Source organism: Oncorhynchus mykiss, chromosome 31 (genome assembly GCF_013265735.2).
Source record: "Oncorhynchus mykiss isolate Arlee chromosome 31, USDA_OmykA_1.1, whole genome shotgun sequence".
NCBI classification, from domain to species: domain Eukaryota; kingdom Metazoa; phylum Chordata; class Actinopteri; order Salmoniformes; family Salmonidae; genus Oncorhynchus; species Oncorhynchus mykiss.
Genome location: NC_050571.1, coordinates 829,913 through 856,793, shown reverse-complemented (window position 1 = coordinate 856,793; position 26,881 = coordinate 829,913). Strand labels below are relative to the sequence as shown.

The following is a 26,881-nucleotide window of genomic DNA, read 5'->3' as shown; positions in this document are numbered from 1 at the left end:
CACATACATGTTATTCAATCATTTCACCCAAACTACTCGTGAGCGTCATTTGAGTGTCTGCGTAGTTGGGCACAAGCATCTCGCTACACTCGCATTAACATCTGCTAACCATGTGTATTTGATTTGATTTGAAATAGAACTTGGTTCCATTTGTGATGCATGACATGCTGCAAATCCCGCCTCTCCATCTCCTCATTGGTTTTTAGGAGCATTGAAAGATGAACTGAGGTCCACAGTCCAATTGGTGGTGGTAAAGCACCTTCAAGTTGATTGCCAACCGCCATATAAAGTCCAAAGAAGAAGAAGCCTGATGGAGGAGAGATGACTAGAAATTAACTTGGTTTACCCTTTTATGTGAGGATTCATTTGTCGGAGTAGAGGACCTTGTGCATTTCAGGTAAAATAATAACCCAATGTTTATATCCCAGGACAAATTAGCTAGCTAGATACATTTCCATAAATGTTTAATGCTTTTCGACCTGTCCCCAAATTAATATAGTTGATTCAGAGTTAATTTTGATATTTCAACTTGTGTGGGTGGAAAACCTCAACATGCGAATGTCTCGGGCGGACGGTGTCTCGGGCGGACGGTGTCTCGGGCGGACGGTGTCTCGGGCGGACGGTGTCTCGGGCGGACGGTGTCTCGGGCGGAAGCGCATGTTAGACCGCTGCACCACTCAGGATCCCAAAACATAAGAATAAAGTGACTGATGAACAGTAGCTATTTGAGCTAAAAATGCAGTTACAACAGCTCGTTGTAAAGAGAAAAGGCCCGTGTGTGAGCGACCTAAAGGTTTAACTCCAGCATTATTTATTGACGTTTTTCATCTCCATCGTGCGTTTCTGTTGAGCATCGGGTTCCTGTCTGGTGCGAATGAACTAACTAACATGGACCTTGTCTGCTACAATTAATGCTTTCTGACATGAACAGAGTACAGAAATCAGGCAAACCGGAAGAACAACATACTACAAAAACCGGACATCTTCCCATCAAAGGCGAACTAACCGGAGTGTCTGTGCACTAAGTCAACCTGACTCTTATCAAAACCACCTTTTATTTATCTCACGGGCCGAATTACAACAGTTTAGACCCTTACCGAGAAATGCTGACTTTTAAGAAAATAAGAGTTAAGAAAATATCTACTAAATAAACCACCTAAAAAAAAGTGAAACAACAAGAACCAGGCGATATACAAGGTGTACCGGTATCGAATCCATGTGGGGGGTGCAGGTTAGTCGAGGTAAACAAACATTTATTATCTGATTTCACCTTTATTTAACCAGGTTGGCCAGTTGAGAACTGGGACCTGGTCAAGATAAAGCAAAGCAGTGAGACACAGTTACACATGGAATAAACATAGTCAATAACACAATAGAAAAGTGTGATCAAACTGTATATATATAAATCCAACATCTCTGCAGTATGTCCACATTTCAGACATCAGATTCCCGGACAACCCTGCAATACCGTTTCAATGGTCCAGAGCATTCAGAGACATGCAACGAAATGCATCAGTTTATCCCCCCTCGCCAGATATGTCAGATCCCACATTAGTTAGCATGCTAGGTAGCTAGCTTATACATTCCGGGCCAAAACACAGGTGGAAATCGACCAAAACCCGCTGACATGTTTTGTTTTACAACCTTTTACCCTTTCAACAAAAAAATACTAAATTAGTAATAGTGGTTGAGTTAGCTAGCTAGGTTATAAATCCTCCGTTATAACAGCAGTAGCCGTTTTCATAGTGTAGTTGGTACCGTGGGAAACCGAGCCGGTTCCGATGCGTAACACCGGTACATCGCTAACGAGCCCAGAGCATCAATGCAAAGATGCTAACGTTAGGCACTGCTTTGAGGAAAAGATAATACCTACTGTACTCTTTTGTCATTTCTTGAATGATTGACACACGTGTAGTTCTTGGCACGTCGTCCCGGAGATGTAAAACAGATAATTCTCAGTCATTTGTATTTTAGAAAAATGTTAGAATATTGAATAGTTGACACAAAGCAATGGCGCCATTTTACCGGATGGTTTGAGACGCACTAAAATGGCGCATCTAGCCCAAATCCTATCTGTTGTCCTATTGGTTGTTGAGTCAGGAAATGATGGCTTTCTGATTGGCCAAATCGTTTTGAGCGTTTCCATAGGCTTAGTGTGAACCGTATTCTCTCAATCTACTGGCGATTTTTTTTTGTGTCCCACCTCTTTGCTCTGGTTTTTATTTTTGATTAATTCACACGTTCCACAATGGAAATGCCACATGGAAATGACACTGTTTTCTCTGATCATCTGAGCCTCCCATAGAGGCAGGCTGCATTCTGGTCTGTCTTGAATTCTAAACTCTATTGCTTAGTAAACTCTAAACTTTAGTCGATTGCGCTGCCAAACATATTCCCCACTCAGAGCCTGTCCTGTCCCCTGTAAGAATTATAAGAATTTCTAGCTTAAAGTATGCCTAGCAATGTAATAACCTTATTAATATAATGTAGCTGCCATAACACATATAACTCAACCTATTTTCATTTAGACTATGCACATACAAAGGAACAGAGCTGGCTTACTGCTGAGCACTGATAACAGTATCTCATGACAAACACCAGTTGCATGTACACTCCCAACCTTGAGAAACAGGAGCAGACAAGCACACACACATAATCTCCTTCTTAGCTGAACATTGTGTGACAGAACGGCACGACAAGACTCAGAGGGATGACGGGTTTTATTTTTGATTAATTCACACGTTCCACAATGGAAATGCCACATGGAAATGTTTTCTCTGATAATCTGAGCCTCAGGCTGCAGGCTGCATTCTGGTCTGTCTTGAATTCTAAACTCTATTGCTTAGTAAACTCTATTGTGCTAGACTCAACTTTAGTCAATTGCGCTGCCAAACATATTCCCCACTCAGAGCCTGTCCTGTCCCCTCAGGTAGGTCTACGTATTCCCCACTCAGAGCCTGTCCTGTCCCCTCAGGTAGGTCTATGTATTCCCCACTCAGAGCCTGTCCTGTCCCCTCAGGTAGGCCAACATATTCCTCACTCAGAGCCTGTCCTGTCCCCTCAGGTAGGTCTATGTATTCCTCACTCAGAGCCTGTCCTGTCCCCTCAGGTAGGCCTACAAAAAGTATGTTATAAAACCAGGACACACTGTTGAGAGGGATGCTTGGAAAGCCTAAAAACCTACACTGGACTAGCAACCAACCACACTGAGCTCAATCAAATTGCATTGAGTTTGCAGAGAGTCTGAACTATTTTTGTTTCCGGGTCTGGCTATTCTGGCTTCCAGGTTAAGCGAGCACTGTGGGCCGCCCCCATGTGGTAAGAGTAGGTAACAACACATCCGCCACGCTGATCCTCAACACACAGGGGCCCATCAGGGGTGCGTACTCAGCCCCCTCCTGTACTCCCTGTTCACCCATGACTGCATGGCCAGGCACGACTCCAACACCATCATCAAGTTTGCCGATGACACAACAGTGGAGGCCTGATCACCAACAATGACGAAACAGCCTATAGGGAGGAGGTCGGAGACCTGGTCTTGTGGTGCCAGGACAACAACCTCTCCCTCAACGTGATCAAGATAAAGGAGATGGTTGTGGACTACAGGAAAAGGGGGGACCGAGAACACCCCCATTCTCATGGATGGGGCTGTCGTGGAGCAGGTTGAGAGCTTCAACTTCCTTGGTGTCCACGTCACCAACAAACTAACATGGTCCAAGCACACCAAGACAGTTGTGAAGAGGGCACGACAAAACCTATTTCCCCTCAGGAGACTGAAAAGATTTGCCGTGGATCCGCAGATCCTCAAAAGGTTCTATAGCTGCACCATCGAGAGCATGAACCACTGGCTAGTATGGCAACTGCTCGGCCTCCGACCATAAGGCACTACAGGGGTAGTGTGCATTACAGTACATTACTGGGAACAAGCTTCCTGCCATCCAGGACCTCTATACCAGGCGGTGTCAGAGGAAGGCCCAAAAAATTGTCAAAGACTCCAGTCACCGAAGTCATAGACTGTTCTATCTGCTACCGCACGGCAAGCGGTACAAGTCTTGGTCCAAGAGGCTCCTTAACAGCTTCGACAACCAAGCTATAAGACTGCTGAACAATTGATCAAATGAACACAGAGACTATTTACATTTACCCCCCCCCCCCCCACCTTTGTTTTTACACTGCTGCTACTCGCTGTTTATCATCTATCATCTATGCATAGTCACTGTACCCCTACCTACATGTACAAATTACCTTGACTAACCTGTACCACTGCACATTTACTAGGTACCCCCTGTATATAACCTCGTTATTGTTATGTAATTCTTATAGTTTTTAGAAAAAGTCTGTAATGTAATAAAATGTGGGAAAAGTCAAGGGGTCTGAATACTTTTCAGCTATATATATATATATATATATATATATATATATATATATATATATATATATATATATATATATATATATATATATATATATATATATACAGTTGAAGTCGGAAGTTTACATACACTTAGGTTGGAGTCATTAAAACTCATTTCTCAACCACTCCACAAATTTCTTGATAACAAACTAAAGTTTTGGCAAGTTGGTTAGGACATCTACCTTCTGCATGACACAAGCCATTTTTTCCAACAATTGTTTACAGACAGATTATTTCACTTATTATTCACTGTATCACAATTCCAGTGGGTCAGAAGTTTACATACACTAAGTTGACTGTTCCTTTCAACAGCTTGGAAAATTCCAGAAAATGTCATGGCTTTAGAAACTTCTGATAGGCTAACTGACATCATTTGTGTCAATTGGAGGTGTACCTGTGGATGTATTTCAAGGCCTACCTTCAAACTCAGTGCCTCTTTGCTTGACATCATGGGAAAATTAAAAGAAATCAGCCAAGACCTCAGAAAAAAACATTGTAGACGTCCACAAGTCTGGTTCATCCTTGGGAGCAATTGCCAAATGCCTGAAGGTACCACGTTCATCTGTACAAACAACAGTACGCAAGTATAAACACCATGGGACCCTGCAGCCGTCATACTGCTCAGGGGGTGCTTTGCTGCAGGAGGGACTGATGCACTTCACAAAATAGATGGCATCATGAGGATGGAAAATTACGTGGATATATTGAAGCAACATCTCAAGACATCAGTCAGGAAGTTAAAGCTTGGTCGCAAATGGGTCTTCCAAATGGACAATGACTCCAAGCATACTTCACAAGTTGTGGCAAATTGGCTTAAGGACAACAAAGTCAAGGTATTGGAGTGGCCATCACAAAGCCCTGACCTCAATCCCATAGAAAATTTGTGGGCAGAACTGAAAAAGCATGTGCGAGCAAGGAGGCCTACAATCTGACTCAGTTACACCAGCTCTGTCAGGAGGAATGGACCAAAATTCACCCAATTTATAGTGGGAAGCTTGTGGAAGGCTACCCGACACATTTGACCCAAGTTAAACAATTTAAATGCAATGTTACCAAATACTTATTGAGTGTATGTAAACATCTGTGTCACACCCTGGTCAAAGTATTTTGTGTTTATCTTTATTTATTTGGTCAGGCCAGGGTGTGGCATGGGTTTTTGTATGTGGTGTGTATGTGTGGGGATTGTAGCTAGTGGGGTGTTCTAGCTAAGTCTATGGCTGTCTGAAGTGGTTCTCAATCAGAGGCAGGTGTTTATCGTTGTCTCTGATTGGGAACCATATTTAGGCAGCCATATTCTTTGAGTTTGTCGTGGGTGATTGTCCTTAGTGTCCTGATGTCATTGTTCTGTGTTAGGATACACAAGTATAGGCTGTTTCGGGTTTTGTTAAGTTTATTGTTTTGGTAGTGTTTGTGTTTAGTGTGTTAATTCATTAAACATGGATTGCAATAGACACGCCGCATTTTGGTCCGACTCTCCTTCTCATAAAGAAAACCGTTACAGAATCACCCACCACAAAGGGACCAAGCAGCGTGTCAACAGGCAAGAACAGCCCAAAGTGGAGTACAGTATGGACTATACTTCTTGGGAGGAGATAGACAGGTGGGCGGTCGACCCAGGGAGAGTGCCGGAGCCCGCCTGGGATTCGATGGAGCAGTGCGCGGAAGGATATAGGAGAATGGAGTTTGCGAAGCAAGCAAGGCGGCGCGGACGGAGGCCCCATAGTCAGCCCCAAAAATTTCTTGGGGGGGGCTCAGGGAGAGTGTGGCAGAGTCAGGAGCCAGACCTGAGCCAACTCTCCCTGTTTATCGTGAGGAGCCAAGGAGGAGACCAGAGCCGGTGTTGGAGGTGAGCGAAACAGAGACTGTGAAGGAGTTAATGGGGAAATTGGAGGAGAGAGAAATGAGGGAGTTGCTGTGTTGGTGTTTTAAACATGGAATTCGCCCGACGGAGCGTGTCGGGGATTTGATGGCACCTGGGTCAGCGCTCCATACTCGTCCTGAGGTGCGTGTTAGTCGGCTGGTTAAGATGGTGCCAGTCTCACGTACCAGGCCTCCTGTGCACCTCCCTAGCCTTGCACGTCCTGTGCCAGCACCGCTCTCAAGATCTCCAGTACGCCTTCACGATCTAACCCATCCTGTGCCACCTCCACACCCCAGCCCTCCGGTAGCAGCTCCCCGCACCAGGCTTCCTGTGCGTGTCCTCGGCCCAGTACCACCAGTGCCAGCACCACGCATCAGGCCTATAGTGCGCCTCGCCTGTCCAGCGCTGTCGGAGCCCTCCTCCTCTCCAGCGCTGTCGGAGTCTCCCGCCTGTTTAGCGCTGTTAGAGCCTTCCTTCTCTACAGCGCTGCCGGAGTCTCCCGCCTGTTCAGAGCTGCCAGTTAGCATAGAGCTGCCAGTTAGCATAGAGCTGCCAGTTAGCATAGAGCTGCCAGTTAGCATAGAGCTGCCAGTTAGCATAGAGCTGCCAGTTAGCATAGAGCTGCCAGTCTGCAAGGAGCTGCCAGTCTGCATAGAGCTGCCAGTCTGTAAGGAGCTGCCAGTCTGCAAGGAGCCGCCAGAGCTGCCTGTCTGCAGGATGCCGCCAAAGCTGCCAGTCTGCAAGGAGCCGCCAGAGCTGCCAGTCTGCAAGGAGCCGCCAGAGCTGCCAGTCTGCAAGGAGCCGCCAGAGCTGCCAGTTAGCATGGAGCAGCCAGGGCCGCCAGTCAGCATGGAGCAGCCAGGGCCGCCAGTCAGCATGGAGCAGCCAGGGCCGCCAGTCAGCATGGAGCAGCCAGGGCCGCCAGTCAGCATGGAGCAGCCAGTCAGCATGGAGCAGCCAGTCAGCATGGAGCAGCCAGAGCAGCCAGTCAGCATGGAGCAGCCAGTCAGCATGGAGCAGCCAGAGCTGCCAGTCAGCATGGAGCAGCCAGTCAGCATGGAGCAGCCAGAGCTGCCAGTCAGCATGGAGCAGCCAGTCAGCATGGAGCAGCCAGAGCTGCCAGTCATCATGGAGCAGCCAGTCAGCATGGAGCAGCCAGATCTGCCAGTCGACCAGACTCTTCCAGATCTGCCAGTCGACCAGACTCTTCCAGATCTGCCAGTCGACCAGACTCTTCCAGATCTGCCAGTCGACCAGACTCTTCCAGATCTGCCAGTCGACCAGACTCTTCCAGATCCGCCAGTCGACCAGAATCTTCCAGATCCGCCAGTCGACCAGACTCTTCCAGATCCGCCAGTCGACCAGACTCTTCCAGATCCGCCAGTCGACCAGACTCTTCCAGATCCGCCAGTCGACCAGACTCTTCCAGATCCGCCAGTCGACCAGACTCTTCCAGATCCGCCAGTCGACCAGACTCTTCCAGATCTGCCAGTCGACCAGACTCTTCCAGATCTGCCAGTCGACCAGACTCTTCCAGATCTGCCAGTCGACCAGACTCTTCCAGATCTGCCAGTCGACCAGACTCTTCCAGATCTGCCAGTCGACCAGACTCTTCCAGATCTGCCAGTCGACCAGACTCTTCCAGATCTGCCAGTCGACCAGACTCTTCCAGATCTGCCAGTCGACCAGACTCTTCAAGATCTGCCAGTCGACCAGACTCTTCCAGATCTGCCAGTCAGCCAGGATCTGCCAGTCAGCCAGGATCTGCCGAAACCACCAGCCAGCCAGGTAGATTCATCAACCTGCCTGAGCTTCCTCTCACTCCTGAGCTTCCTCTCACTCCTGAGCTTCCCCTCAGTCCCGAGCTGCCTCAGTCCCGAGCTGCCCCTCAGTCCCGATCTGCTCCTCAGTCCAGTGGGGTTCTGGGTGAGGACTACTAGGCCATGGTCGGCGGCGAGGGTGGACTATCCAGGGACGCGAGGAGAAGGGACTAAGACATTGATTGAGTGGGGTCCACGTCCCGCGCCGGAGCCGCCACCATGGACAGACGCCCACCCGGACCCTCCCTATTGTTTTGAGGTGCGTTCGGGAGTCCGCACCTTAGGGGGGGGGTTCTGTCACACCCTGGTCAAAGTATTTTGTGTTTATCTTTATTTATTTGGTCAGGCCAGGGTGTGGCATGGGTTTTTGTATGTGGTGTGTATGTGTGGGGATTGTAGCTAGTGGGGTGTTCTAGCTAAGTCTATGGCTGTCTGAAGTGGTTCTCAATCAGAGGCAGGTGTTTATCGTTGTCTCTGATTGGGAACCATATTTAGGCAGCCATATTCTTTGAGTTTGTCGTGGGTGATTGTCCTTAGTGTCCTGATGTCATTGTTCTGTGTTAGGATACACAAGTATAGGCTGTTTCGGGTTTTGTTAAGTTTATTGTTTTGGTAGTGTTTGTGTTTAGTGTGTTAATTCATTAAACATGGATTGCAATAGACACGCCGCATTTTGGTCCGACTCTCCTTCTCATAAAGAAAACCGTTACAATCTGACCCACTGGGAATGTGATGAAAGAAATCAACGCTGAAATAAGTAATTCTCTCTGCTATTATTCTGACATTTCACATTCTTAAAATAAAGTGGTGATCCTAACTGACCTAAGACAGGGAATTTTTGCTAGGATTATATGTCAGTAATTGTGAAAAACTGAGTTTAAATGTAGTTGGATAAGGTGTATGTAAATTTCCGACTTCACCTGTATATATATTTATATTCATATTCCGGACAATTTTCTTTTTACTTTTTTTGATCGTGTGTGTATTGTTTTGTATTGCAAGGTATTATTACTGAGCTGTTGGGTTTAGAAACACAAGCATTTCGTCTGCGAATCTGTGACCAATAAACTTAGATTTGATTTTGAGATCATTATCAACGGCGATCTTGGAGCAGTTCGGGTTAAGTGCTCACGGGGCACATCGGCTGATTTTTCACCTTGTCGGCTCGGGGATTCAAACGAGTGACTTTTCCCGTTACGAGCCACTCTAGTCTAACCGCTAGGCTAAATGCCTATGACCAGGTTGATCCTAACTGGACTACTAAAAATGAATATTTGGTCACCCATGTTGAGTACGGTCAGTGCTATACAGAGTTATATTATTGATAGCATACAGAAGAGAGAAGTGAAGTATTCAGATTCAGATCGATCACCCTGCTTCCTGTATGAAAATAGTGCACAATCACATTAGTTGCAGGAAAGCCCATTGACATTAGTTGCAGGAAAGCCCATTGTCCAGAAGATGTCGCTAATGTCCTGTAGATACCAGAGCCATACATGTTCCTTTAACTTTAGTGTTTGCCTTTCTAGGATCAGTTCACTCTCAACAACACCAAACATTAACCCTTGGTGGGAAAAATGCCAAACTGATCACAGATGAGCGTCTGTCTCGGGCTGGTGGCAGCTTCCTTCACGCACCATGTGGGCGGAGTCACAACTGTAAAGTAAGCGGGACCCAATCATATACTCCGGAGGCGTGGTCGTCAGAACTCAGACATTTTGTGTGACTACGAGATGCGTGAAGTTTGCACTGACCCGATAATGTAGTATCGTTGTTAGCAGGGACGTCGCTAGGCCTATTTGCCCCCTCCCCTTACTTATAAATCAATATACCAGTCAATATATATTTTTTCCGTCAACCGTTCCATCGCATCTTAAACTTCTTTCCTGGCCGGCACTAGGACCTGGGGGAGGCTGCTGCTGCAGAGGCTGATGCACATGCTACTGACTGTTAGACTTTCTTCAGTTAAGATGGCTGACAAAAATAATAATATTTGTTAAACTTTATTAACAACAAATCAATACAGGAAGTACATGTGGGAACACAAGTGTATATATAAATAATATACAAAGGACAATTGGCCTAGGGGGCGGGGCTAAGGGGTACAATATCACATTACATCCAAGGACCTTAAGGGACATACATACACTTATAATTCTAACAGCTTTTTTGTTAGTAGAGTATTTAACTATTTTAAGACACAGTTCAATTTATTTTTGTAAGGTAAGAAAATGTGTTGTTTTTGTTTGTAAATTTACATTTGTGAATATGACATTTGGCCAAAAGAATAATGAAATGAATTACATAAAAATGTTTCAGCTTATTTCTATCGTAGGTAAAGAATCCAAGCAGTACATCTCTCCAAAATAGTGTAAGATCTTCATAAATGTGTTCAATTATAAATCTACTGATGTCTTGCATTATTTATTTATTATTTATTATTTTACTGGAATACCATAATATGAAGGTGTCACAATCTTTGACAGAGTTCACATTTATTAATGTTAAGATATAGACCAGACGCTTTGGAAAAGGATTGTATCACATTGATCGATATGGGATTTTAGGTAGCGTCTTTCAGAAAAAGTGTAGTATCGTCAGCCAGCTGGCTTATGATAATTTCTTTACCAGCTATGGAAATACCTTTTTACAGAACTATTATTTATTTAAAGAATTTGTAATAAGTTGGGTGATTTAACAGGACAACCTTGCCTAATTCCTCTCTTTCCTCTCTTCAAAAATACTAGGATGGAGGCTAAGTGAGTGATTATAACGTCATAACAAATCATGCAAAACATTTTACAGTTGACAGGAATATGTTAGTTTATGTATTTTTTTTAAATCATAAAGTTCATTTACGAAAATCGCAATTTAGCATGCTAGCTGGCTAGCTTTATGGGTGTAATTCTGGATGTTTAATGTTTTAGGGACTCCTGAAACAACCAGCAAACCAGGCTGTCGTCATGTGAAACAGTGGATGTAAAGAATCTAGCTAAAGTATTTACTGCAAATTCAATGTACCATTTTGTTAGCTTGTCTTGCTGATATTTGCCATGCAATGCATAGATGAAATAACGCAACTATTGAAATAACGTAGCTATTGAAATAACGTAGCTATTGAAATAACGTAGCTATTGAAATAACGTAGCTATTGAAATAACGTAGCCATTGAAATAACGTAGCTATTGAAATAACGTAACTATCTATGGTCTTGCTTATTGTGCAATGGAGGATACAAATACCTGTATGCCTATGGATGTGTAGCTAGCTATCGAGCCGATCTGTGTATTGACCCAAAGGTTTGGTATACATATTAGTTCAGAACCGAGCTATGAACATCAGCTATCATAGCCAGTTGTATCAACTTCAAAACAGTCTGAATGACATTAATGAAGCCTATGGATTGAGTAGAATATAATATAACTTTGTGGCAAGGATGCAAGTCGTGGCCAAAAGACTAACTAATAGACTAGAAACTGGATTTTACTAGTTAAAGGCTGATTTGTAATTGTTTTATACAGATATATTTTAAACGGTACACTACACTTCCTATGCATGTAAATACCCTAAAACCAGTTAATCTAAATCCCTTCATCTGCATTGATATGATAAACACAGGATAGCTGGAGTATTTAATCAAATTAGAGACTTAATGTCAACCAGTAGAGAATGTAACATGCTTTATTGAAATAAGCTCATTATCCAAGTGTTATAAATACAAGTTTGATCTGTACTTCATTATAAAACAGAGGAAGAAAGAGGTGTAAAAAGACCAAAGGAAGACCAAAGGAAAGAGGTAAAACAGAGGAGCAGGGAAGGCTAATGAATCACAGTGCTACCCAAATATTATCTTAGTTCATCACAATTACATAATAGTGTCTAGTCGGCCCGAAGGTTATCTTAAGAGCGGATGAGGTGGCAATGACGGAATTGTGAGAGAGGAAGCCAACCCCCATCAAAACATACCTGCAGACGAGAGACAGATGGATAGAGAGAGCATGATTAAGCCTTGTTTTTTTTTCATTCTAACACTGTCAGTCATCATAATCATCAGGAGGTGAAATGCAAAACTGACCTGGGATCATTAACTCTGAGACTACTACATATCTTTAATAATACTTCCTGTATAATATAAACTGACCTGGGATCATTAACTCTGGGACTACTACATATCTTTAATAATACTTCCTGTATAATATAAACTGACCTGGGATCATTAACTCTGGGACTACTACATATCTTTAATAATACTTCCTGTATAATATAAACTGACCTGGGATCATTAACTCTGGGACTACTACATCTCTTTAATAATACTTCCTGTATAATATAAACTGACCTGGGATCATTAACTCTGGGACTACTACATATCTTTAATAATACTTCCTGTATAATATAAACTGACCTGGGATCATTAACTCTGGGACTACTACATATCTTTAATAATACTTCCTGTATAATATAAACTGACCTGGGATCATTAACTCTGAGACTACTACATATCTTTAATAATACTTCCTGTATAATATAAACTGACCTGGGATCATTAACTCTGGGACTACTACATATCTTTAATAATACTTCCTGTATAATATAAACTGACCTGGGATCATTAACTCTGGGACTACTACATATCTTTAATAATACTTCCTGTATAATATAAACTGACCTGGGATCATTAACTCTGGGACTACTACATATCTTTAATAATACTTCCTGTATAATATAAACTGACCTGGGATCATTAACTCTGGGACTACTACATATCTTTAATAATACTTCCTGTATAATATAAACTGACCTGGGATCATTAACTCTGGGACTACTACATATCTTTAATAATACTTCCTGTATAATATAAACTGACCTGGGATCATTAACTCTGGGACTACTACATATCTTTAATAATACTTCCTGTATAATATAAACTGACCTGGGATCATTAACTCTGGGACTACTACATATCTTTAATAATACTTCCTGTATAATATAAACTGACCTGGGATCATTAACTCTGGGACTACTACATATCTTTAATAATACTTCCTGTATAATATAAACTGACCTGGGATCATTAACTCTGGGACTACTACATATCTTTAATAATACTTCCTGTATAATATAAACTGACCTGGGATCATTAACTCTGGGACTACTGCATCTCTTTAATAATACTTCCTGTATAATATAAACTGACCTGGGATCATTAACTCTGGGACTACTACATATCTTTAATAATACTTCCTGTATAATATAAACTGACCTGGGATCATTAACTCTGGGACTACTACATATCTTTAATAATACTTCCTGTATAATATAAACTGACCTGGGATCATTAACTCTGGGACTACTACATATCTTTAATAATACTTCCTGTATAATATAAACTGACCTGGGATCATTAACTCTGGGACTACTACATCTCTTTAATAATACTTCCTGTATAATATAAACTGACCTGGGATCATTAACTCTGGGACTACTACATATCTTTAATAATACTTCCTGTATAATATAAACTGACCTGGGATCATTAACTCTGGGACTACTACATATCTTTAATAATACTTCCTGTATAATATAAACTGACCTGGGATCATTAACTCTGGGACTACTACATATCTTTAATAATACTTCCTGTATAATATAAACTGACCTGGGATCATTAACTCTGGGACTACTACATATCTTTAATAATACTTCCTGTATAATATAAACTGACCTGGGATCATTAACTCTGGGACTACTACATATCTTTAATAATACTTCCTGTATAATATAAACTGACCTGGGATCATTAACTCTGGGACTACTACATCTCTTTAATAATACTTCCTGTATAATATAAACTGACCTGGGATCATTAACTCTGGGACTACTACATCTCTTTAATAATACTTCCTGTATAATATAAACTGACCTGGGATCATTAACTCTGGGACTACTACATCTCTTTAATAATACTTCCTGTATAATATAAACTGACCTGGGATCATTAACTCTGGGACTACTACATCTCTATTTCAATGTAAAGCATCTCTTTAATAATACTTCCTGTATAATATAAACTGACCCTGGATCATTAACTCTGGGACTACTACATCTCTATTTCAATGTAAAGCATCTCTTTAATAATACTCCCTGTTGACGTGACCAAGTGACCTCTCACCTCTGATCATGCTGTGCCCTCCATGTAGCTAGTTCAGATGTGGGAGGGGTTCACTGACAGCTGATATAACCTAGATGATTTTGGGAGAAGAGGAGAGAGGGATGAAGTGAAAGAGTGAGACTGTTATTGAGAAAATAAGGTAGTTAAAGTGACAGTGTTCAACAGGAATCTGTGTAGACTCACCTGGTGTCCACACCACACTAAGTGGCTGCTGAGTACTTTATGCTAAAAAACCTGAACGGACACACGAGGACCAACAATATAGCGTAGTTATAGAAATGTCTTACCATTCTCCATGGTTGATACTCTTGCCTATTCTTTGAAGGTGGAAGGAGCCACAGTTAAACACCTGAGCCTACTTACTGCACAACACTGTTGCTAATATTTTGGCCCATTCCTCCATGCAGATCTCCTCTAGAGCAGTGATGTTTTGGGGATGTTACTGGGCAACACGGACTTTCAACTCCCTCCAAAGATTTTCTATGGGGTTAAGGTCTGGAGACTGGCTAGGCCACTCCAGGACCTTGAAATGCTTCTTGCAAAGCCACTCCTTCGTTGCCCGGGCGGTGTGTTTGGGATCATTGTCATGCTGAAAGACCCAGCCACGTTTCATCTTCAATGCCCTTGCTGATGGAAGGAGGTTTTCACTCAAAATCTCACGATACATGGCCCCATTCATTCTTTCCTTCACACGGATCAGTCGTCCTGGTCTCTTTGCAGAAAAACAGCCCCAAAGCATGATGTTTCCACCCCCATGCTTCACAGAAGGTATAGTGTTCTTTGGATGCAACTCAGCATTCTTTGTCCTCCAAACACGACGAGTTGAGTTTTTACCAAAAAGTTATATTTTGGTTTCATCTGACCACATGACATTCTCCCAATCTTCTTCTGGATCATCCAAATGCTCTCTAGCAAACTTCAGACGGGCCTGGACATGTACTGGCTTAAGCAGGGGGACACGTCTAGCACTGCAGGATTTGAGTCCCTGGTGGCGTAGTGTGTTACTGATGGTAGGCTTTGTTACTTTGGTCCCAGCTCTCTGCAGGTCATTCACTAGGTCCCCCCGTGTGGTTCTGAGATTTTTTGCTCACCGTTCTTGTGATCATTTTGACCCCACAGGGTGAGATCTTGTGTGGAGCCCCAGATCGAGGGAGATTATCAGTGGTCTTGTATGTCTTCCATTTCCTAATAATTGCTCCCACAGTTGATTTTTTCAAACCAAGCTGCTTACCTATTGCAGATTCAGTCTTCCCAGTCTGGTGCAGGTCTACAATTTTGTTTCTGGTGTCCTTTGACAGCTCTTTGGTCTTGGCCATAGTGGAGTTTGGAGTGTGACTGTTTGAGGTTGTGGACAGGTGTCTTTTATACTGATAACAAGTTCAAACAGGTGCCATTAATACAGGTAACGAGTGGAGGACAGAGGAGCCTCTTAAAGAAGAAGTTACAGGTATGTGAGAGCCAGAAATCTTGCTTGTTTGTAGGTGACCAAATACTTATTTTCCACCATAATTTCCAAATAAATTAATAAAAAATCCTACAATGTGATTTTTTGTCTGTCATAGTTGAAGTGTACCTATGGTGAAAATTACAGGCCTCTCATCTTTTTAAGTGGGAGAACTTGCACAATTGGTGGCTGACTAAATACTTTTTTGCCCCACTGTATGTACATGTGTAGCATGTGACAATAACAGGATCATATCAAGGACAGCATCACAAGTTAATACATATATACTACTTGAAGCTTGATGATGAGTTGATCATTTGAATCAGCTGTGCAGTGCTGAGGCAAAAACAACAATGTGCCTCTTTGATATATCATAGCTCTCTTTATCTGAGGACAGAAAATCTCACAAGAAACAGACTTCAAATTACACCACACTGAATATTATGTTTCTATTATCTCTGTCCTCACTTCTAGGGCCAGGAACAACACACAAGTACCTGCCCTATCCAGAATAGCCTCCTCTCTCACTGACAGTTGGGGCTGTTACCATAGCTACCTACAAATGCATTTGGAGTTTGTTTTTTACAGTGATAAATACATCAAGATCGCTAGCTGGTGATATTTAATTCACTTAGCTAGCCAACATTATCTATACAGTATGTGAAGTTGGCTAGATAGCTAGCTAGATAGCTAGACGGGTGTTGATGATAAGATTGGAGGAACTGGACTCGGTCATGAACCAGGACACTGTTCAATTGACTCAGAGAGAGAGACCCTGGAACGCGCGCCGAAAACAAGGCGTGCATCAGAATTTGTACATAGAATGACGTAGGTAGAATCGTCTTTGTTCTTGCTTCGGACTGGTTGGCGTGGAACAGCAGGGCGGGGTCTGGTCCCGCTGTCCCTTCTTCATTGGTGCAGAACTGAGTTCTTTGTTCTCTGTGCTTGTGTGTGTGGTTAGAGAGTTTCAGTGTGTGTGTTTGGATGTGTGTGTGTTTAGAGAGTTTCAGTGGGTGTGTTATCGTAGCCAGCCACCTGTGCGGGGGGATGCCAGTGCGGTTAGTATCTGCTGGGAACAGGGGGAGGGGAGGTTATGAGACAGAGAGCATTTATTAGTGCAGGCTATGATTGCATGGTTAGGCCACAGGCAGACAACAGTCAGTGAATGCTTTATTACATGTGTTAATATGTTATTACACAGGTCATGGCGTAACGTACAGCACTCGTAAAGCAACTAATTCTGTCTTACAGACTCTCTCCACCAGGTGGAGCACTTCTCTCACCGTTTAAAAACAAGACAGGGACAGGGTAAGGGGACATGGACAGAGACAGGGTAAGGGGACAGGGACAGAGACAGGGTAAGGGGACATGGACAGAGACAGGGTAAGGGGACAGGGACAGGGACAGAGACAGGGTAAGGGGACATGGACAGAGACAGGGTAAGGGGACATGGACAGAGACAGGGTAAGGGGACATGGACAGAGACAGGGTAAGGGGACATGGACAGAGACAGGGGACAGGGGACATGGACAGAGACAGGGTAAGGGGACAAGGACAGAGACAGGGTAAGGGGACAAGGACAGAGACAGGGTAAGGGGACATGGACAGAGACAGGGTAAGGGGACATGGACAGAGACAGGGTAAGGGGACATGGACAGAGACAGGGTAAGGGGACATGGACAGGGACAGGGTAAGGGGACATGGACAGAGACAGGGTAAGGGGACATGGACAGAGACAGGGTAAGGGGACATGGACAGAGACAGGGTAAGGGGACATGGACAGAGACAGGGTAAGGGGACAGGGACAGGGACAGAGACAGGGTAAGGGGGGAATAACGAGTCATTTTTTGCGTCGTCACTGCAAACTATCATGACTCTCAAAAGACAATGTTTGCTTCTGAAGATCACCTTCCCACCGCCCTCATAACCCGATTCAAATTCGACACAAACCTTCAACTATGTATGTAATGACACATTATATAAACTCTTTATAGTGATGTATTTACATTTTAGAGGCGATAAGGTGATAAGTTGGACAGATCGAGTGAAAAAAAGCAGTTTTCCCACACAACATCTTGAGATGTTCTTCTCACTATCACGCATTAGGTGTCGCTACCCCACCCGCCATTTTTAAAAAGACCCGACGGAGCTCATTGCGTTCTTGAATCATGCAGAAACGGGCAGCGTGGGGGTCATGTCATTGATTTTGTTGGAAAGGGGAGAAATTGTGCTTTACAATGGTATTGACATTACAGTTGATCTGGAAGTATTACGTTTTTGGGGCGCTAAAATAAGGTCAATTGTACAGACCAAGGCGATGTACAAAAGTGAGCGAGTTTACGTTAGCTCATTTGAGTTAGCCTGCACTGTAGCTAGTTAGCTAATAATGCATCATTTTATTTAAACATTTCTGAAATATATTTACTTGAATAGGTTATCCCAGCCATGGGGACAATTGAAAACAGGGCAGCAGTTTGTTTGTCACCAGAGCGTTTTAGAGGACATTACTATAGAACTATCTATACCATTTAATAACCAGACCTTCATACAAACTCGCTCTGCTGAATTGTTGACGCAACATCGAACGTGCTGTCATATGCTGCCAGCACGCCCACAAGCGAGTCACAATGGGCGGCCTACGCGGCACTTTACCGCTATCTAGTGTACATGTTCCGTTAGGCCTACTTGTAGCTAACTACTTGTAGCTAACTACTTGTAGCTAACTACTTGTAGCTAACATTTTGGTTAAATGTAGTAACTTCTGTGGCTTGAGACTGCTAGCTAGCAGTGAACGGACAGGAGGACATGAATCTCTAGAGACGTCCCTGGTTGTTAGTATTGTAATGAAACAGGCAGGGAGCTTCTAGCCTGAAGTTCAGCGCGCTATCGACTGTGCCCTCAAAACATGCTCAAGCGGCAGAGTCGATATCCGCGCTTATAAACCCAGGGTCATTACAGTATGTTGGCATTCAGACCATACTACTACAGTACGACAGCAGATCGTTGTCCCCGCTCTGTAACGGTTTTCTTCCTGGGAAGGAGAGGTGGACCAAAATGCAGCGTGGTTATTTATAAACATCTTTCATGAAAGATGAAAACGTGAACACTATACAAAATAAGAAAACGTGGAAAAACCGAAACAGGTGCAAAACACAGAGACAGGAACAATCACCTACGAAATACCCAAAGAATATGGCTGCCTAAATATGGTTCCCAATCAGAGACAACGATAAACACCTGCCTCTGATTGAGGACCACTCTAGGCAACCATAGACTTACCTAGAATACTACACTGAACACAACCCCATAGACTACAAAACCCCTAGACAAAACAAGACGCATAGCTCAAGACTGAGGGGTAGCTCAAGACTGAGGGGTAGCTCAAGACTGATAGGTAGCCCAAGACTAAGAGATAGCTCAGGCAGGTTGATGGCTCTGGCAGATCCTGGCTGACTGGCGGCTCTGGCAGATCTTGGCTGACTGGCGGCTCATGACAGACGGGAGGCTCTGGCGGCTCGTGGCAGACGGGAGGCTCTGGCGGCTCGTGACAGACGGGAGGCTCTGGCGGCTCGTGACAGACGGGAGACTCTGGCGGCGCTGGGCAGACGGGAGACTCTGGCGGCGCTGGGCAGACGAGCAGCTCAGGCGACGCTGGAGAGGAGGAAGGCTCTGACAGCGCTGGACAGGCGAGGCGCACTGCAGGCCTGGTACGTGGTGTCTGCATTTTTGGGGCTGACTCTCGGGCTTCCTTGCCAGCCGTGTTCCCTCGTATCGCCGGCTCCTCTCTCCTGCTGCCTCTGCAACCCTTGCCGCCCAACACATCATCCCATGTCCATTCCTCCTTGCGCTGCTCCTGCTGCCGCTGCCTGTCACCACGCCACTTGGTCCTGTTGTGGTGGGTGATTCTGTCACGGTTTTCTTCCTGGGAAGGAGAGGTGGACCAAAATGCAGCGTGGTTATTTATAAACATCTTTAATGAAAGATGAAAACGTGAACACTATACAAAATAAGAAAACGTGGAAAAACCAAAGCAACCCTAACTGGTGTAAAACACAGAGACAGGAACAACCAACCACAAGATATCTAAATAATATGGCTGCCTAAATATGGTTCCCAATCAGAGACAACGATATAAACACCTGCCTCTGATTGAGGACCACTCTAGGCAACCATAGACTTACCTAGAATACTACACCGAACACAACCCCATAGACTACTAAACCCCTAGACAAAACAAGACACATAAATCACCCATGTCACCCCCTGGCCTAACCAAAATAATAAAGAAAACACAGAATACTAAGGCCAGGGCGTGACACGCTCTGCCGTGAAACACCTGATTCAGATCATCATAGTGCCGAAGACCAGTTGATTACTTTCACTTTTCCCAAAAGAATGCTTTCCTGATGAAGACAGGAGGCCATTTTAGTTTAATAATGCTTTCCTGAGCCCCCTGATAAAGACAGGAGGCCATTTTAGTTTAATAATGCTTTCCTAAGCCCCCTGATAGAGACAGGAGGCCATTTTAGCCAGTTCTTGTTCTAGTCAGTCAAATGTTTTTATTCACTGTAGCCTTGGTTCTCTAATCTGAAAGATGAACACTCATTTATAAACAGGAAGGATACTGCGCTGACACACACTGTGTGTATTAGCAATGTATTTATTCACACTGCGTTTGAACACAGCTGCACCATGTCACACATGCAGCAGAGTAACAGGCACGTCGTTCCGGTATAATGCTGATGTTGTTCTGAGTTACTGTATGAAGGGGTACACATTGAAGTAATTCAGTTCATATGTTTATGTCTCTGTACACATCAAATGGGATATTCTTTTGGAAAATAACATCTGCATGGTGCCTGAATTCTCCCAGCCTGTGGTATTGATTGGTAGAGGTTAGCAAAGGGTCTGAATACTTATGTAAATAAGGAATACCTATATTTCTAAAAACCTGCTTTCTCTTTGTCATTATGGGGTGTTGTGTGTAGATTGATGAGGATTATTTTTTATTTAATCCATTTTAGAATAAGGCTGTAAAATTTTGAAAAAACGGAATGGGTCTGAATACTTTCTGGATGTGAGTCTGGGAGTTTCACAATAAACTGCAAACTCACTCTGCTGTCTGCCCTAATCTGAACTCACTCTGCTGTCTGCCCTAATCTGAACTCTCTGCTGTCTGCCCTAATCTGAACTCACTCTGCTGTCTGCCCTAATCTGAACTCACTCTGCTGTCTGCCCTAATCTGAACTCTGCTGTCTGCCCTAATCTGAACTCTCTGCTGTCTGCCCTAATCTGAACTCACTCTGCTGTCTGCCCTAATCTGAACTCTCTGCTGTCTGCCCTAATCTGAACTCACTCTGCTGTCTGCCCTAATCTGAACTCATATGCTGTCTGCCCTAATCTGAACTCACTCTGCTGTCTGCCCTAATCTGAACTCTCTGCTGTCTGCCCTAATCTGAACTCACTCTGCTGTCTGCCCTAATCTGAACTCTCTGCTGTCTGCCCTAATCTGAACTCCCTCTGAACAGGATATAGAGGGTGCCTCCCTGATGCACCCTTCCCACTTTATAGTTCACTACTTTTGACCAGAGCCAATTCTACAGAAACAATAACAGTGGCTGTCTTAAAAATACTTCCTCATTTATGTTTTGATTCTGAAACGGAAACACATTCTAAGCTTCCGGGGTCAAGAAAATGTTAGGATGCGTCCCAAATGCCTATAGGCCCTGAGCAAAAGTAGTGCGCTAAATAGGGAATAGAGTTCCATTGGGAAGTACACCCTGTCAGTGTGTTGTGAGGGCATATCTCTATGCCTAACCATGCTGTACCATGCTTTACTCTTAGTCTCTACATTAACTGTGTCGTTTAGCTTCTTCCTTGTATACAAAGTAGCAGTTCTAGAAGATGACATCAACAAACTCAGAGGAGATATTTCAAACCTAAAGCCACATTCTAAAGAATCCCCAGACGGGATGATAACTGGTATGTCCAGAACATGGGAGGTATGTGATTTTAAATTCTATATTAGGTATCAGTTACTCCACAGTCTTATGTTCTGAGGATAGCTTGTATAACATAGGGATCAGTTACTCCACTGTTGTTTATAAACTCTAAGGAACATAATGTTTATTACATTGTCTTGTGTTCTGAGGATGACATGTAAAAAGGAGATACTTTCATTTCTGTTTTCTTGTCAGAGATCAAAGCAAGTGGCTTCCCTAAATTCCCAGCAACAGAGACAGACAGAGAAAGACTCTCAGACTCTGTGTTCCTCGACAGCATCCTCTCTGAGATTGAAACGGGAGCAGGCCGGCTGTAGTGGAGGTACAGTAGGTATGAGTTAGTGTCATTGAGCATTTACGTCCTTGAGGACGGTTCATGTTTTTATGCCACCTTAAGTGACTCACTAACTTTTCTGTCAGTAGTTCAGCAGTCGTTTCTGCAGCTGTCAGCCAACACAAAGGAACAGCCATTTGTTAGAGGTAAATACTTTACTCATTTTCATTTTCTGTTTCAATCTCCATCACAAGCTAGACGTGTTCTAACAACCTTAACAAAACAACGAACAACCTCACCAAGGAGTTAGGATCTCTTGGTGTAACAGATAATTGTGTTGGGTTGTTAGTCGCTGGTTCATGTCCCAGATGCCCCCGCCCCCCCCCCCCCCCCCCCCCCGCCCCAAATTTGCGACTTATGTTATTTTTCTTCCCCAGGAAATGTGACGGTGATTCCTTGGATAGTTGCCTTGCATCAAGGGGAGGCCATCTCTTCCACTGGAGACAGAATCATCATCCAACAGGAAGGCTTCTTCATAGTGTTTGGCCAGGTATATTGTCAGAGATACCACCCCTTTGTCTTGCATATCAATGTACTTAATGGATTATGCAGCAAATGTAAGGGAGATGGTTCGGTCACCATGCTAACCTTGCTTGAGGCCTTAGGCTTGGGAGATGGTTCGGTCACCATGCTAACCTTGCTTGAGGCCCTGGGCTTGGGAGATCGTTTGATTCCATAAAGTGGGCCACAACTGGATAAGTAAAGTTTTTACACCTAATGGTGCTACGATGCTCTGAGATACGTACTTTTAATTCACGCTTTGTTTTACTCACATCATTTTTACCACAAGGACACGTTATAAGATAAATAACTGCCTTAGTGGAGCACGTAATAACACCTTTAATTGGGATATGTTTCCCTGTTTGGGGGTGTTTGAAGGATCTACATGTATAAGTGCCATTGCCTTTACACTTGTAGTTCCCATCCAGTAGAGGCGCAAATAGACGTTGTGCGGGGATATCTTAGGGGTGGTAAATCAGAATTTATCAATTGATCTCTGAGGATTCTGCCCCATTACGATGACTACATGGTTCGTCCTGTTGTTTCCCAGGTGTTGTTCCAGAGTCCAGGCACCATCATGGGTCACATAGTGCGTAGTCGAGGAACCGATCAGAGATCCACAGAGCTGCTCCGCTGTCTACAGGAGATGCCCCAGACCAACTGTGCCAATACCTGCCACACTGGAGGTGAACCCAACACCTGTGGTGTTTCCTCTAGTGGGATACCCTTTGGTGGTACTTCCATCAACGTTGTGAAAATGGGAGTTGAGTTGTAGTGGACAAAAATATTTATCATGTATCATTCATCAATTTGCATATTCAAATGTTGATCTGACTACATAAAGAAAATAAGCAATATACAAGAGACTAGTTGAGTTACAGTAATATAACACTATAGTTACAGTAATACAACACTATAGTTACAGTAATATAACACTATAGTTACAGTAATACAACACTATAGTTACAGTAATACAACACTATAGTTGAGTTACAGTAATTGAACACTGTAGTTACAGTAATACAACACTATAGTTACAGTAATATAACACTATAGTTACAGTAATACAACACTATAGTTACAGTAATACAACACTATAGTTACAGTAATACAACACTATAGTTACAGTAATATAACACTATAGTTACAGTAATACAACACTATAGTTACAGTAATATAACACTATAGTTACAGTAATATAACACTATAGTTGAGTTACAGTAATATAACACTATAGTTACAGTAATACAACACTATAGTTACAGTAATACAACACTATAGTTACAGTAATATAACACTATAGTTACAGTAATATAACACTATAGTTGAGTTACAGTAATATAACACTATAGTTACAGTAATATAACACTATAGTTACAGTAATACAACACTATAGTTACAGTAATATAACACTATAGTTACAGTAATATAACACTATAGTTGAGTTACAGTAATATAACACTATAGTTACAGTAATATAACACTATATTTACAGTAATATAACACTATAGTTACAGTAATAGAACACTATAGTTACAGTAATATAACACTATAGTTACAGTAATATAACACTATAGTTACAGTAATATAACACTATAGTTACAGTAATATAACACTATAGTTGAGTTACAGTAATATAACACTATAGTTACAGTAATACAACACTATAGTTACAGTAATACAACACTATAGTTACAGTAATAGAACACTATAGTTGAGTTACAGTAATATAACACTATATTTACAGTAATACAACACTATAGTTACAGTAATACAACACTATAGTTGAGTTACAGTAATATAACACTATAGTTACAGTAAATCAACACTATAGTTACAGTAATAGACCACTATAGTTACAGTAATACAACACTATATTTACAGTAATACAACACTATAGTTACAGTAATACAACACTATAGTTGAGTTACAGTAATACAACACTATAGTTACAGTAATATAACACTATATTTACAGTAATACAACACTATAGTTACAGTAATACAACACTATAGTTGAGTTACAGTAATACAACACTATAGTTACAGTAATATAACACTATAGTTACAGTAATACAACACTATAGTTACAGTAATACAACACTATAGTTGAGTTACAGTAATATAACACTATAGTTACAGTAAATCAACACTATAGTTACAGTAATAGACCACTATAGTTACAGTAATATAACACTATAGTTACAGTAATAGACCACTATAGTTACAGTAATATAACACTATAGTTACAGTAATACAACACTATAGTTACAGTAATACAACACTATAGTTACAGTAATACAACACTATAGTTACAGTAATATAACACTATAGTTGAGTTACAGTAATTGAACACTGTAGTTACAGTAATACAACACTATAGTTACAGTAATACAACACTATAGTTACAATAATACAACACTATAGTTACAGTAATAGACCACTATAGTTACAGTAATAGACCACTATAGTTACAGTAATACAACACTATAGTTACAGTAATACAACACTATAGTTACAGTAATATAACACTATAGTTACAGTAATACAACACTATAGTTACAGTAATACAACACTATAGTTACAGTAATACAACACTATAGTTACAGTAATAGAACACTATAGTTGAGTTACAGTAATATAACACTATATTTACAGTAATACAACACTATAGTTACAGTAATACAACACTATAGTTACAGTAATACAACACTATAGTTACAGTAATACAACACTATAGTTACAGTAATATAACACTATAGTTACAGTTATAGACCACTATAGTTACAGTAATATAACACTATAGTTACAGTAATACAACACTATAGTTACAGTAATATAACACTATAGTTACAGTAATACAACACTATAGTTACAGTAATACAACACTATAGTTACAGTAATACAACACTATAGTTACAGTAATACAACACTATAGTTGAGTTACAGTAATATAACACTATAGTTACAGTAAATCAACACTATAGTTACAGTAATACAACACTATAGTTACAGTAATATAACACTATAGTTACAGTAATACAACACTATAGTTACAGTAATATAACACTATAGTTACAGTAATACAACACTATAGTTACAGTAATATAACACTATAGTTACAGTAATACAACACTATAGTTGAGTTACAGTAATACAACACTATAGTTACAGTAATACAACACTATAGTTACAGTAATAGAACACTATAGTTGAGTTACAGTAAATCAACACTATAGTTACAGTAATAGACCACTATAGTTACAATAATACAACACTATAGTTACAGTAATAGACCACTATAGTTACAGTAATATAACACTATAGTTACAGTAATACAACACTATAGTTACAGTAATACAACACTATAGTTACAGTAATATAACACTATAGTTGAGTTACAGTAATTGAACACTGTAGTTACAGTAATACAACACTATAGTTACAATAATACAACACTATAGTTACAGTAATAGACCACTATAGTTACAGTAATAGACCACTATAGTTACAGTAATACAACACTATAGTTACAGTAATACAACACTATAGTTACAGTAATACAACACTATAGTTACAGTAATATAACACTATAGTTGAGTTACAGTAATTGAACACTGTAGTTACAGTAATACAACACTATAGTTACAGTAATAGCAAATTCTTGAATGCAGTTGGTACGAAGAGTCACTTCTGGGGCTGTGCTGTCCTGCAGAGTTACATCCATGTCTCTTTGTGTACAGTGTCTCTATGAGGTCTTCTTGTGTATGATTGTCTGTCCTGTCTCAGGCATGGTGAAGCTGGAGAGAGAAGACGAGCTGGAGCTGGTGATCCCAGATCGACCCCAAGCCCAGGTCTCCATGGACGCAGACTCAACCTTCTTTGGCATCATACGGCTGAACTGACTACCAGGAGACAGAAGTCACCAGCAGGAGGTGTGGGACTTGATGTCATGAACAGGATGATGTCCTCCTCTGACAGGATGATGTCTTATTGTTGTAACAACTTTCATCCATGGAGAGTTTCATCCATGGAGAGTTTCATCCATGGAGAGTTTCATCCATGGAGAGTTTCATCCATGGAGAGTTTCATCCATGGAGAGTTTCATCCATGGAGAGTTTCATCCATGGAGAGTTTCATCCATGGAGTGTGGAAGATGGCTGGGAGCAGAAATGTTATTTTTCTGAACTATTTTAATATGATTAATCTGACAATATGACATCGACCTTGAATGCTGTTGTGCTGAGTACGGGTGGTGTCCAGCGTACATTAAATGTTTGGTTTCCATATGTGTCAATAGTTGAAGTGTAATAAAGTATTCTGCTTGTCCTGAT

The 26,881-nt window shown here is 42.0% G+C and overlaps 2 protein-coding genes across 20 annotated transcripts in view; one reads left to right on the top strand and one right to left on the bottom strand.

Annotated features, from left to right (window-relative positions):
- LOC110516980 (transcriptional regulator ATRX-like) overlaps positions 1–2,198 on the bottom strand; it is a 146,320-nt gene extending 144,122 nt beyond the window's left edge. For 3 of the 10 annotated variants that reach the window (XM_036969813.1, XM_036969819.1, XM_036969817.1), the window contains exon 1: positions 1,874–2,198. The gene's annotated coding sequence lies outside the window, so the exon portion shown is untranslated. Of the gene's footprint in view, positions 1–1,869 lie in introns of all 10 variants that reach the window. The other 7 variants (XM_036969814.1, XM_036969818.1, XM_036969816.1 and 4 more) reach the window with 6 other exon arrangements.
- On the top strand, positions 277–26,881 carry balm (BAFF and APRIL-like molecule). Of its 10 annotated transcripts, none has more exons than XM_036969545.1 (7): positions 277–397; positions 21,581–21,713; positions 21,909–22,035; positions 22,137–22,193; positions 22,425–22,537; positions 23,099–23,234; positions 26,337–26,881. In XM_036969545.1, the coding sequence occupies exons 2-7, from the start codon at positions 21,684–21,686 to the stop codon at positions 26,450–26,452; spliced, it is 579 nt and encodes a 192-aa protein (XP_036825440.1). In that variant the 5' UTR covers positions 277–397; positions 21,581–21,683; the 3' UTR covers positions 26,453–26,881. The 10 variants fall into 10 exon arrangements, 9 of the variants coding, with proteins under 9 accessions (XP_036825440.1, XP_036825436.1, XP_036825437.1 ...); XM_036969541.1 differs by having other exon boundaries at positions 21,909–22,044; positions 22,134–22,193; XM_036969542.1 differs by lacking the exon at positions 277–397 and adding an exon at positions 735–1,241 and having other exon boundaries at positions 21,909–22,044; positions 22,134–22,193.